Source organism: Ambystoma mexicanum, chromosome 2p (genome assembly GCF_040938575.1).
Source record: "Ambystoma mexicanum isolate Mex_15411 chromosome 2p, UKY_AmexF1_1, whole genome shotgun sequence".
Lineage (NCBI taxonomy): Eukaryota > Metazoa > Chordata > Amphibia > Caudata > Ambystomatidae > Ambystoma > Ambystoma mexicanum.
In genome coordinates, this window is record NC_090923.1 from 1,233,616,182 (window position 1) to 1,233,629,564 (window position 13,383).

At 44.2% G+C, this 13,383-nt stretch overlaps 1 protein-coding gene across 7 annotated transcripts in view; it reads right to left on the reverse strand.

The window, feature by feature from the left end:
- Positions 1–13,383, reverse strand: part of TNRC18 (trinucleotide repeat containing 18) — a 470,959-nt gene that overhangs the window by 386,611 nt on the left and 70,965 nt on the right. For all 7 annotated transcript variants that reach the window (XM_069645534.1, XM_069645537.1, XM_069645536.1 and 4 more), the window contains exons 4-5: positions 7,950–8,072; positions 2,321–4,078 (exon numbers count right to left, since the gene is read on the reverse strand). In XM_069645534.1, the coding sequence (XP_069501635.1) occupies positions 2,321–4,078; positions 7,950–8,072 (1,881 nt within the window). The remainder of the gene's footprint in view (positions 1–2,320; positions 4,079–7,949; positions 8,073–13,383) is intronic.

A 13,383-nucleotide genomic window follows, 5' to 3' on the forward strand; every position in this document is an offset into this window, starting at 1 on the left:
AGGCACTCCACTGAACAGAATAAACTCATAAGTTCAGTGATGCTCTTACCTGTCAAGTTAAAAGCATTAAACAATGTTGGCATATGTTCTAAAAACGTTTAAAAGCATGCAACCCCTTGATGAAGACGATTTTGAATACTTTGGCCATGAACATTAAACCAATAAAAATGGACGTAGATCTTTAAGCTGATATTAATCCACACAGAACTATCCGATTAATAACGTGACCAATACGAAAAACATAAGAGCATAAGACCAACGGAAGCTCCACGAGGTGGTGGTGCTGAAAATAAGTTGATCCCAATCATGAAGTTTTCAAATGCTACAAGCGTTTTGCACACCCTTAGCGCACTGGCTAAAAAAAATGTGTGCGACTGTTTAAAATGGAAAGAAACACGTTTTAAAGCTTGGTAGGGTTTACCAATATACAGTGTGCTTTAAGAGGGCTTTGCAGATCCCCTGCTCTGCAAAACAATTACACGCTCGAGTCAATATCCGACATTTAGGCCAATCGAGAACAAAGAATAGACAGGAAGCCACCCACTTTCATTTCACCGGATTGCAAATCTCCATTATTTACTGTACCTGGTGACCTTTATGCATGCACTACTTGTCCAAAATGGTTGAGCCCTCAACCGTGTGTAAAAAAAAACCTTTTCAAGTTAACCTAACTTAGCAGCACATTTTGCTTCCGAGACCCATGATCTACAAATGGCGTCCACTGCCCCTCAGGCCCCAAAATCACATGCCAGCACCCTTGCTAGTGTAATTAAAAGATGAATCTCTGGCCCCAGAATGGTTTTGAATTTCTTCAGGAGTGGGTGTGGGGGGGGGGGGGTGGCTCAACATACAAGCCCGCCTTTGAAAAACCGTATATTGTGCATAGCAACCAACCACCAACCCCTTTTTAAATGGGGGTAACAAACAGATTCCTGGCTGTAGACAGCATTCTGATACAATCAGAGCTACTCAACAAGTTAGGCATAGTGGGAAAGGGCTTGTGAAAACACATTTTCCAAATATCAGAAGGGGCAGAAACACTTTGAGGACAGTTTTAGAAGGCACACCAATAAAGACAAGAACGACTAAACCTCCCAGTTCCAGGCTCAAAAGCGCAATCCATAAAGCCCCTTGCACCGACTACAGAACTTCATGGAGGAGGAAAAGAAGATTTTTTTTTTTTAAAAACCCTAAAGTTATATATCTCTTGCCAGTGAGATATCACATGACTTCCTCACCGCCCTCCCATCCAATAGACCAGATTCCACCATCGTTTCCCCCCCAGCCCCCTCCAATGTTTCCTGTATCCATCCAAAGAATGGCACTATATGCAAGACTGCTGCTCGGACTGTTATGTTGTTGCCACAAGACAGACTAAAAACACTAAAATGTGGAAAATCCCAAACCCGAGCATGCAATCTGCAGGGTTCGAAATTGAGGGAAGCTGGTAGCCATTTAGTTCTGCTTGTACCTAGAAGAGCCTTGTTATATGTACATCAACAGCTACCGTGAGCTACTCTTGGCTTCCCACGGAAAATGATGCCAAACACACGCACACACCTATGTGGATTTAACATTAGGACCGATCACTACAAAACGTAAAGCATAAGGTGTCAAATAGACACTAGGTTTGCATCTTATATGGATGTCAGATTTGTGTAATGCTATATGTACCATTTCCTTGTTCACCAGTGGTGTACTGGTCACTGGTTAATGCTGAATACCCAGCATAAACAGAGCTGCTTCTTATCCAATTTAATTTCGGTCCCTGAATCTCAAGTGGCACACTACTTGTCGTTGTGTAGTTTTATGCGGATTTGCACTTCAGCAGAGCAGCTTCATTGGGCTGTTCCTTTTGTTGGTCCAATCAGCTTATTTTGTATTCAATGAGTTTTAATATTTGTTATTTTTTGTTAACACGTTTAGGTCCGGCAAATTTAAAGGTCCATGTTTTATCCCCTCCAAAAAGTGTACCTACTTGCATGAGGGAGTTATCTAGCGTGGGTGGGAGACTGCTAGAAGAAGGTTGGAGGTTACCAGTTTGACTGTCAAGAAAGGCAATGCATGCAAATTAGGTGTGTTCATGTACAGCACTACCCATGTATTACTTAACATCCACTGTTCTCAACAGTAAACCAGGTGCATTCCAATTTGCGATTTTAGCCACTCCGCTTTTCTAAATCCATTCATAGAACTTGGAATTGGGGACGGGGGGTGATGCATAGCAAAGTAAACCAACAACCAGATGTTATTTCGCAAGTAACATGCATCACTATCACATGCAGATAGTACCGTGGAAGCGAAAAGTCTTGCGTCTTACCTTTGATGCAGCTTAGGGATAGTGAGCGATCCCTATCGGCAAGGCTTGGCCCCAGTTTGCTGCTGTTATCCTTTTGACGAGCAACAGCTACAGCAATGCCGACAGGGGGATGCCGAACTTCCACATCTCCCTGCGACCCACTGCTCTCGCGCCCAAAGGACTTGGCGCTTTCTGGCCTCTCTGGGTCCCTTTTCAAGTTTTTCCCACCCTGCTGGGAGAGCAGTTGCTGAATCTTCGAGGCATTAAGTTGGGACTGATCCAGCTTCATGTTGCCCAGCCCACCAAACGGACTCTTTTTGCCATTGCCCTGTCGGGATGCTGCCTCCTTGGCAAAGCTACCACTGTACTTTATAAGGCTTTGCATAGCCGACCCTTCACCTTGTGAAGTCGGATGATGGACCTCCGTGGTCACTCTAGAACCCCCTGAAGAACGCTGCAAGTTGGTAGAATCAAGGTAAGCCTTTTTTGTGTCTTCCTCCACCCTATTTGCATGGTTGTGTTGGGCTGCAAGTACTGCCATCTGGGTAGTAGCAAAATTTCCCATTTCAAAAGGTTTCCATTTTTGCTCTGGCAACTTCAGCTGTGCATGGTCCAAGTGTTGTCTAGAAGCGTCCATTGTACCATATACCTTTGAGGATTCTTTGGAGCAAGATCTCTGAAAATGTTCTCTATCGCAGGAACGCGACTCCATTTCCGTACTTTGTTTCACCATGTCCTTTGAGGCAAGAAACTCTCTGTGTTCTGGAGAACCAAGCCCAGATCGATGAGAGAAGGATTCAGATGTTGCAGGCCTTTTCATCACCACAGAGTTTGACCGTATTACAGAGCTCTTTTCCCTAACAGACTCGCTCCTTTTGGCATCACTGTGGCCATACTCCTGAGAATGTGGACGAGAACTATCAGAAAGCAATTTTTCTCCGGGAGAGTGCATCATGCCTACTTTGCCATTGTCTTTGCCTTTGGTGTCACGAGCCTGGGAGGCAATCTGAATGGGACCAATCCGCTCATCATATGCCTCAACAGACGGGACAAACGTTGGTGCAATTACCTTGTGTTCCCTCCCGGGTTCCTTGGCATGTGGGAAAATGGTGCACATACTGGAATGAACGGTCTGTGGGGGGAATGTGCAAGGGGATACCATTTTTGTAGGCTGTTGGGAAGTGTGAGGGGAAGGGCAGCTGTATGGAACATGCAACGAGCCAACTGAGGTCACAACAGAGTCGCATCGTTTTGTTCGGTCCATGTGTGAGTGAGCTGAAGGCCTCATATTCTCATCATGCCTGGCATCCTTAGTACACCGGTCATGTTCTGCACCGACAACCTTTCCCAAGGCATCCCCACCACTATTACAGTTACTCAACAAAGAAGTTTGCAAAGGATTCTTTGATTTCAGTTCTCCACTATTGGGTCCCCTGTTTGGCATATGCTCCGAGTGAAACGGCGAAAGACGCTCTACATGTTTGATCGCCCTTTCCAAACCAGACAGCTTCCTCTCAGCATCAGGTTTACAGTCCTGTGTAAGATCTACAACACTTCTTGGCCTGGGTTCCTCTTTAGGTTTGCCATCTTTCTTACCATATGGCAAAGACAGTTCACTTCTGCATGTCCTTTCCTTTGCAGAGTCCTTTGCACTTTTATGACCACTGAGGTCCTTTTCTCGCATGTGCGAGCTGGACGTGTGATTGGCCATAGTTCTAGAGATAGGCGCTTGGGGGTGCAAGGCCGATTGTCCTGCATGGCCGGGTAAGTAAAAGCCATCTGAAATGATAAATAAAGCATTAGTATCAAGATTGGAGGTATAAATTACCACATGTAGATCCATTTTCCTAGAATGAAAATCAAGTTGTAGATTAGATATAATTAAAACATGTCCTTCATGTGAGGTTTCTCCAGAAGTATAGTAAAATGGAACCATGCTGCTAACATTGCCACATTGCCACATGAGCGAACACCCCAACCCACATGCAGTAAATTTGTGCCATACTCAGGTTTTCACAAAGGACCCATTAAATTTTGCAAACATTGTGAGGAATATGCATTATGAAATTAGTATACATTGTTTAACACCAATTTGTGAAATTGCACAAACTGACACCTATTCTGCTCTCCAATCAATTTGCGTAAAATGGAGTGATCGATAAAAGGGTGGGAGGGGTTGGGAAGTTGGGTCAGGAGCACCATAGGTGTCTACATTATGAAATTAGAGGCACCGATCAATGACTTCGTGGATTTAAAACAAATTGATTAATGGGGAGCATACTGCGACCCAGATCTTTTTACCAAAGCACTGAACCCATCACAAACCCATGACGCTATCCTTGCATTTGAAGGGTGGCCTTCCATCTATGTGCTCCAGCAACTATTCGGTTTTCCCTACTCTACTACTAAGCAACTGCCAAACACGTTAAAACGGGTATTCAGCATGGTATTCGGTCAGGATGGGATGCTATTGACACGGTCACCAAGGAAAGCATCCCCGGACAGGGCACTGAAAACTGCCTTCACGAGCCTCAACATTGCATCTCCTGAATGTTGGGTAGTTGAACTTCAGCATGTTAAAACTATATGCACATCTCCAAGGCTACAGCATTGCCAAGAGGGGAGAGCTTCACAGGAATTTTTCTTTGTAGGGTTGGGGGTGAAGTGAATTCCTTTTAATGGCAGTTTCGATAGCTATAACAGTTCAACTAAGAGGGCCTTAAAAAAAAATGGAAACAAACATTTTATATAAAAAAAGCAGCCTATATGCAGCTCAGCCATTTTACAATTCACCTCACCGAGCATTTCTGATTTTCTTGCCCGCCCCATTAAGTTTCATTTTTGAATGAGTCATTTGAAGTCCTCCATTAAACAAACCTTGTACATTATCAAACAGGTACTCGCTATACAGAACAGAGAAGTGCAAGAAACAAGACGGTTCTTTGTTTTAGCTCTATGGGAAAAAATATTATATACATACCGCCTGTTGGGAAGAGAGGGAGATCATCCCAGGCATCCGAGAGGTTCAGGGTGAGGCAGAGGCCTCTAAGCATGTTGTGGATGTTGAGGTGGGGTGGGTGTGTTATTGGGGTGGGGAGGGCGGTGTCGCTATAAGCTGCTCCATGGGCGAGTTAGTGTATGTGTGGATATAGGGGGTATTGGGAGTGAAACACCTTTTTAGAAATAGCAGCCATATTGAAATATAGGCCTAACGCTGCGCTGCAGACAGGGCAATAGGCCCAGGCCACAAATGCGGAAATAAGCATGTGCATGTGGAAACAGGATGTAACATGGGCAGTGGTGAGAAAGAACAGGGCCGCAGTCTCATACTGGCGGTCTCTTACTGGTAGCATTTGTATCCCAAAAGGAATGTGCCCTGCAAGGCCATGAGGAGACAGAGCTCCCTGCACAAAGTTATCCCATGAGAAGGAAGGAACGAGCCTCCAACCTTTCCCAGTCCCAGCGTTAAAATAGTGCTCAAATGCCCCTTCCCCAAAACCCCAGCATTCCAAGGTATCAGGCAGTTCCAGACCACCGACCATAAAACTGATCAGAAATCAGGGACGGCCCCCACGACCAAGTCATGCGATTTGTGCTGCAAGGTGCCGGGAGGGGCAAAGCCCCAAACCTAACAACTAGGGTGCAAAGCTTAGGAAGGGCGCTTACAACTCTGGGATTTGTAGGTTAGTGAGCTTGAAAGTATCCTTCGAGCCCACGTCTGCAAAACCAGGTGCACATTAGGTTAGAAATAGAGCATGCATTGTTTTTTTGTTCCCAATTAGTGATTAAACAGTTTTGTGCCCAATGATGCACCAGAAGGAGCCCATGTGAAAGAAGATAGACAGAAGAAGCGGGACGAATGGCCTGGCGTCCCTAATGGTGGTAGGTAGCCTATGTATAAGGTCACACCAACCAGCCATTCGGATTTGTAACCTATGTAACTTAAGTCACTGCGCGCACTTTTAATGGGTTGCTTGTCCTGATTTTGCCAGAGCACTCCGTGGCAGCAGAGTTCTCGTCTGGCACCTTTTTATCTTCTGTGGAAATGTTCTCCTTGCAAGAGTTACATTTATTCTGGTGTGAGCGTTGAGGGGTTTCTCTACAATCCCAAGGCAGGCATCCATGAAAAAAACCAGGAAAACGCGTTTAGAGACCAGAGAATCAGGTCCCTGTGGTGGATTCAAAAATCTAATTGCTTAGTCTCAGAGAAGGTCCTGCCTAATTTCCACACTGGAGTGAACGCGCTCACCACACCATTACTGGAAAACACTCTTCCGGAATATGCAAAAAAGCTCACTATAAAAACACATACTCGGAATGATTGTAGTTCTAGCGCACAAGTCTGGGCCGGTGGTTACATCTGTACTTCAACATCTCAGTCTCAAATATTTAGAATACCAACATGCACACTACTTGTGTAGCAAGGAACCAGAAGGTAAAAATTGTGTTAATAAGATGCGAACAAATAGTCTTGATCAGTCTGCAAAACCATTGTATGTTATTGCCATTGAAGCAGAGAATGACCAGCAGCTTTTTTAAAGAGAATTGAGCACTAGCAGACCTAAAATTACCCAAATTAGTTAAAGCGCCCTCTTGAGAAGTTACTTTGCAGCAGAAGAGGATGTACATGCCCAGTACAACGATTTTTTTCAATCCGGGTATCTGAAGCATGAGGCAAGCATTTCCCCTGTTCTTCCTTACATTATGGTAAGTGTCTGCTCGATTACTTAAAAAGCAAACTAAGAATGTAATGGGCCTTTTGTTCGTCAATTACTCGTGTTCAGGGAATTTGTCAGGACACCTGTGGAAATACAGCAGCATAGATCACAGATATCAAATGCCAAAAAATGGTTACAGGGTAGTAACTCTTTCTCAATTAATGATGCTACTGAGGATAAGTGCCGAATAAAATACGGTTGGATTTAACCAAATCTCAGAAATTAGTGGGAGTCAAAAAAAACTCTTGATATTAACACTGCAGTACAGCTTAGTTTTATAATCTTGTTTATATCGCCTTCTGGGTCTAATTACTTGGCCTTCTTTGCCACGAAAGGCCGTAAAGGGACTCACTGCCCTGGCTACATTCAGGTAGAAATGATTGCGGCAGGGTCCTTTCTTTGGTGGACAAATAAAGTCAAATGAGCTTCAGGAGGACCAGAGATATAAGTACCACCTGAAAATAAGGACTCTCAAAACCACCTTTATCTCCAATCACTTTCATCAGCATCGGTCTCGATCTCCTTTGGTTCGAGGATATCTTGTTCCCAAACTGTCCCCGACAACCAGGAATGATGGCTTGAAATTGGTTTTCAAAGCGTTGTGCATCCAGACAGAATTTCTTCCATTACTGCACACATTTATGCCATTAGCATTCCCTTAATTGGGTTACTGCCAATTTTTGTATTTATTGCGGTCTAAAAATCAGTTCTTAATTCAGGAAAGTGACGTTGATTTAGCTACAATTGGTGTTCTATCCTACCAGATCCCCTGCCCTCTGCCCACTCTGTTACCATGCACCCTGAAGTGGGTCCACGTGCAGCATATTCTAAAACCTCTGAAAAAGGGGAGAAAAAGGCACACCAAGAAGGAAAGGGGAACCATCCTGCGGATGAACAGGCACAAATATGTTAGAGTGCGCAGATGGACTGACCTTTTTGTGCCTCATAGAGGCTATGTTGTCCCAGCTGTGCCAGTAAAGGGTTCCCGTTGGTTGAGGATTCCAGTTGGTTGAGTGGAATATAAGGGTACAAACCACTTGCTAAGTGGGAAAAACCTGAAAAGCAGTTTAAAGAAAATGGTTAATTCCATTTAAATCACAATCAGAAAAAACAATTGAAGACCTTGCTTAGCTTTTTAAAGGAGTTCTGGAAACGGGAAAAAATGTGCTCCTTTTCAAAATGGAGGCAGCTGAGGGTGGCAGGAGAGGGAAAAGAAAATCCAAACAAGATAACCGGAAATAACAAGTGCTACAAAATGCTTTTCATGAACGTTTTTATGTAACAATTAAGATCGCGGAAGTGCTGGTTTCCTTAAGAAGATGGATTGGACACCTATTCCTCTTCTGGCTGTCCCTTGGCACCGTTGGTTCACATATCGCACAGGGGATTTGCTGCCATGAGATATGTCATGTTGAGTTTCTATATATGGCCTTTCCATGCTCAACATTCGTCAGTTTTTCATGTAACCCATTTGGGCTTTGTTGCCCTTCTAATATCAGATAGGTACATAACTTGAATGTTTTGCCTGAATGAAGTGCAGGGGATGATGTGAAAAATGCCTTAACTGCACCAAGCCTTGGCTCGAACATCAATAATAGAATAGTCATGAGTTTTTGTACCATCTGTGAGGAAGCTCGGCTGACCTTTGACAATCTCTCCACACACATCCTAATTCGGAGCTGGTGCTAAGGTTACGATTTCCATGTCTTCCTGCCGGTAACAATTCCACAAACCCAAGAAAATACATTGGTCCAAAGAAAGGAGGAAGGGCGTTCAAAAGGTTGAGGCGATGAACTGAGAAACACCCTTTAACTACAGTTTCGAGAATCACATCGAAGGTACAAGTTATGGATTCAAAAAACGCCCAACACCGATAAACCATCTTTGGAGGAAAACCAAAAGCTGGAATAACTATAACCCACTGTGGATGATCTAAAATCGTGTTAAAGTTTGGTTAGAAACACCACCACTTTTCCAATACGCTCAATTCCCACTATCAGGGGCAGTCCAGCCCAAAATCCAGGGTCTTGTTGGAATGCTTTTATAGATGGGATTGGGCCAACATGAAAATGGACATTCTTTTCTTGTATGCAAGAAAGTTAAAACAAGAGATACCTTACACCCCACAGCAAGTAAGCCCTAGAACCATTTTAGGTTTTGAACATGCTCACACTGTAGCCACATACTTAATCAGTGTTGCATTTTTTTCCAATTAATGGTATAGCAGGCTATAAATTGCGAAACCATCACCACTCCATCACAACTCAAGGTTTGAGGTTCGGCCTCTCTTCAACAGCACTCAACTCGCACCGTTGCAAACTTTGTCCAGGTTGTTTGACTGGTCCCCCCCAAAGCAGCAAAAGGGGAGGGGGCGCAGAGGGGCCCTTCCATTCGTTTTTCTTTTCATGGGGGTTTGTATAGACATTTGCGACAACGTGCACTGTAAGACATAATCCCTCAATATTTACCAGCCCATTAACAGGTTATACCTCCTTCCCAAGTGCATAGGAAATCTTTAGGGCAACAGTTGCCATATGGGAGTACAGTCCATTATTGTGGCGTTTTTTGACAAGGGGGGTGGGGGGGTCCTGGGAGTCTCTCTGCCAGACATTAGTCCTGGTTACGGGAGACTTACCCAGAGTATTTAGCTCACTATCTTTCACAGAGAAGAAATATCCCAAACATATCAGTCTTTGTCCTGCCCTGGGGCAGTCCATCAACGAAATGCTAGGCAATTCTCCTCTGAACAAGAGTACCAACAGCATCCCCAGACAAGTGTTTCGTTCTGGTTGGACCTCATCAGTAGGGAGGAGCTGTGCCTCTAAGAATAGTGAGCAAGGGGTCCACGTCTGGATTCCCCTAGTAACTTAGGGTGAGACCCCAAGACTGTTTGTTTGGGATATTTCTTCTCTGTGAAAGATAGTGAGCTAAAGACTCTGGGTAAGTCTCTTGTAACCAGGACTAATGTCTGGCAGAGGGACTTCCAGGACCCCCCTTGTTAATTTGCATTATTGTGGCATGTCAGTAGTCTGAAAAGAAATCTGTTTTCATTTTTTATAAAATGCTGGTGTGCATATTTTTTAGTTTGGATTCATAGTAATACAATTATTTATTTAAATGACTCGTAAAGCGCCTTTTGCCCATGGGCCTCAAGGCGCTACAAAGAAGCATTACTTACAGATAATACGAACATAAATAAACGCCAAAAGACACCAATGTAACATGGTCAAAAAAGAAAAAAAACAATTAAAAAAGGACAGTGGAGACCCATCAGCTCACAACCTCAGATGGCAATCGGTGTCAGACTACAAGTCCAAGGAGCCCATGGGCAAATATTTACTGTCTCAGATGAAGGGGGATGGTACTACGCCACACCCTACCACTAAACAGTTACTATTCCCCTGGGCACACCAGTCATCCAGTTCTATCCTGCGCAAGAACTTCAAGTTAGAGCAGTGAACAAAAATAACTTTGTTTCCGGGGGGCATCTCTTGGTTCTCTCACGGAAGGCTTCATGACGTTTGCAATAAAGTGTCTGCAGTCCAGAACTAGAGTTTTAATAGATTCATCGTTGGGCATTGACATACTAGATGTCATTAGGCACAAATTCCTTAGTTGGCCGGTCTGAAAATCATGGGCACATGGAACCATCCAAACATGCTTTCACAGGAACAGCAGGCCCCTGAGGGACGGGGCAATGATTCTGTGGTTGCTTACTTCCTAAGAGAGAAAGAGCTGGTATTACTTCTTCCAAAGTGAACGTAGGCTCGAAGCTAACAACTTGATGGGCTCCTGAGATGTGTCCATGTTCATCAACTTCCTTTAAAGACAGTCTGTGAGGAGCAGTTCACGTTTTTAATGGGCAAATGACTCACAGGTAGGGCTGTTTGATGACTTTTTCAAGGACGTGGAAATAATATTTCTCAGAGATGTCTAAGGATACCAACCATGCATCAAAATCCAGAGAAGTATCACAATTATTCAGCTCTTTCATAGGGGTATCTCCAAAACCTCCAAGACTCGGAAATAGTTTGTCTCTCACTGCTTACCAAAGAGTCTGGAGAGGAAGGCTAGTTAGGTATAATAACCCCATACACCTATGGGGAAATTGCCAGTAGGGAGTTGATTAACATTTCACAACTACTTGAGCTCCAATGGGGAGACCCAATTGGATTTAGCAACCCCCTCCACCTGGGAAGAGGTTTCCAGTGACGAAGGGGTCGACAATTCCAAGCAATTTTCAAAATGGTTTTTGGGTCTGGCTGTGAGCATTTTTTAAAAATACATTTTTATCTTGGTCCTTAGTTACTAGGCACGTTTGAGCCAACTCTGGCCAATTGATTGAGGTTACAGAGGGCTCAACGTAAGGGTCATTAAGGTCAGGGGATATCTTCATTTGTTTAGCGCAAATATGCTGCCTCCTACGAGAACTTAGGGCCAGGACTTTTGAGAGCCGATCCCGTTTGTGAGAAGGCGAGATAGCCGAGTGCTCAACCACAGAGTCAGGCACAGGATTATTCTGTGTCGACTTCATTACAAAAAAGCTAACGTGACATGGTGAGAGAGAAGGAAGAAAAATGTAAAAGCTGCTATACCACCTGAGTGCAAATACAGGCATTAGAAACTTGCAAACTAGCTGCTATAGCCGGAGATACCAAAGATTCGAAGCAGGGAGTAACATTCCACACGGCCCCTCGCCAGCAAGACGTACCTGTTGCTCAAAATCTTTAATACCGGGACCAAATCGGGACCGAAACGTAATTATCTGCACACCCATTGCGATTGAAGGGGGCAGCAGGGCAATGCAGCAACAGCTGTTCCACACACACCACCGCCAGGCTTCTACGACCACAGGTGGAATAACAGCACAACACGGTGCAGTGCAAGCCTGTTTAGAGGAAAGCACCCTAAGGAATGGACAGAAAGCAGAAAACCCAGCAGGCGTCAAGCTGCACTGCACGGACAGCCGCTTCTGACAGACCACCAGCCGCCGCCTGTGAAATGCCTCACAGAATTAGCACCGTCATAGCTTTCAACACCAAAAACTACACGACCAATGAACACGACCAATGACAACTTATGATCCAAACAACTTCTTATTGTCACCCCAGGTTCAAAATAACTTACCTAGGCCAACTGCGTGGTTAGGTCTCAGGTTCTGTCCGGAGATAACATCCATGCTTTAGTAACACAGAAATCCAATTGATCCCCACCCCCCCCCCCAAAAAAAGTAATCACCCCACCACAAACATACTACAAACATTTTACAAAAATTGATGTTTCCATGGTCTGAAACATACATTTTATTGCTGTCCAGGGAGTCCATGCTGGAATATGCCCAGTATTGTACATCTATTGGCTACAATCCCCTTTATTGTAGGGGTGAATTTGAAAAGAAAAGCCAACAGAAAAAATTAAAAGGTTCAAAAGTTGAAATTTCACAACTGTACAACGATCCATTCCGCTTGCCGCTTGTGGCAGGAGATTAGGGCTACAAATACCCCCCCCCCCCCAGCACCATCCACACTCTTCAGTTGTGCCACTTCAGAGTCAAGCAGAAACATCCAAGATCCCTAAAACCTTGTGCAGAAGTAAACTCCTTCGAATACAAATGTTCAACGAATCAATGTTTTATGCATTTTTAAACATATCTGCACGAGAAAAGCGGTATAGTAGTACATTAAGATTTAAATGTAAAAAGGCCTTCGCTAGAGTTGGGGCTGTGGAATAGAAATTGATTCAATGTTGCAGAGTTCAAACCACTGCCTCGGTTTAAGAAACACCTTGATTGTATTTCAATACCACGTCAAGCTTTGAAAGGACATTTTAGACCCAGCATCAGCAGAAAGACGAATCGACGACAATGGCGGCCGCCCCCTGCATCATGGAGTCGGGCAAGTAAATTTCATTCATGCACGAGAAAACTGATCACATAGTGCGCAAGAAACAAAAAAAGCAAGCTCAAGAAAACGGGTTTGGATTCCTTGGCGGCCAGGAGGAAATTCTGCGTTTCTGGCCAAAGTCCACATCTACATAAAAAAACCACACAATGTCAAATAAACGACCGAACTTGGGTATGAAATAAACCAATTTAAACCCGGCGTGAGGGCAAACTAAGATTAAAGCGGCAATTCTTTGTATCAAATAGAAAAGGCATGGCTTCTAAGGGTGGAGCATTCCACTCGGGTCACTCGTGTACGTCGTTTTCCCGGATAACGGAATAAAAAGGACGTTCAGTGTCACCACTCCAGTAAGGAAGCCTGCTGAGGTTTTGGCAACTAACCCTTTTAGCCTCCAGATGGAAGCACAATGGTTCGGATGGTGGGTACAAAAAAGAAATACATTGCGCTTATATTGCAATGTTGA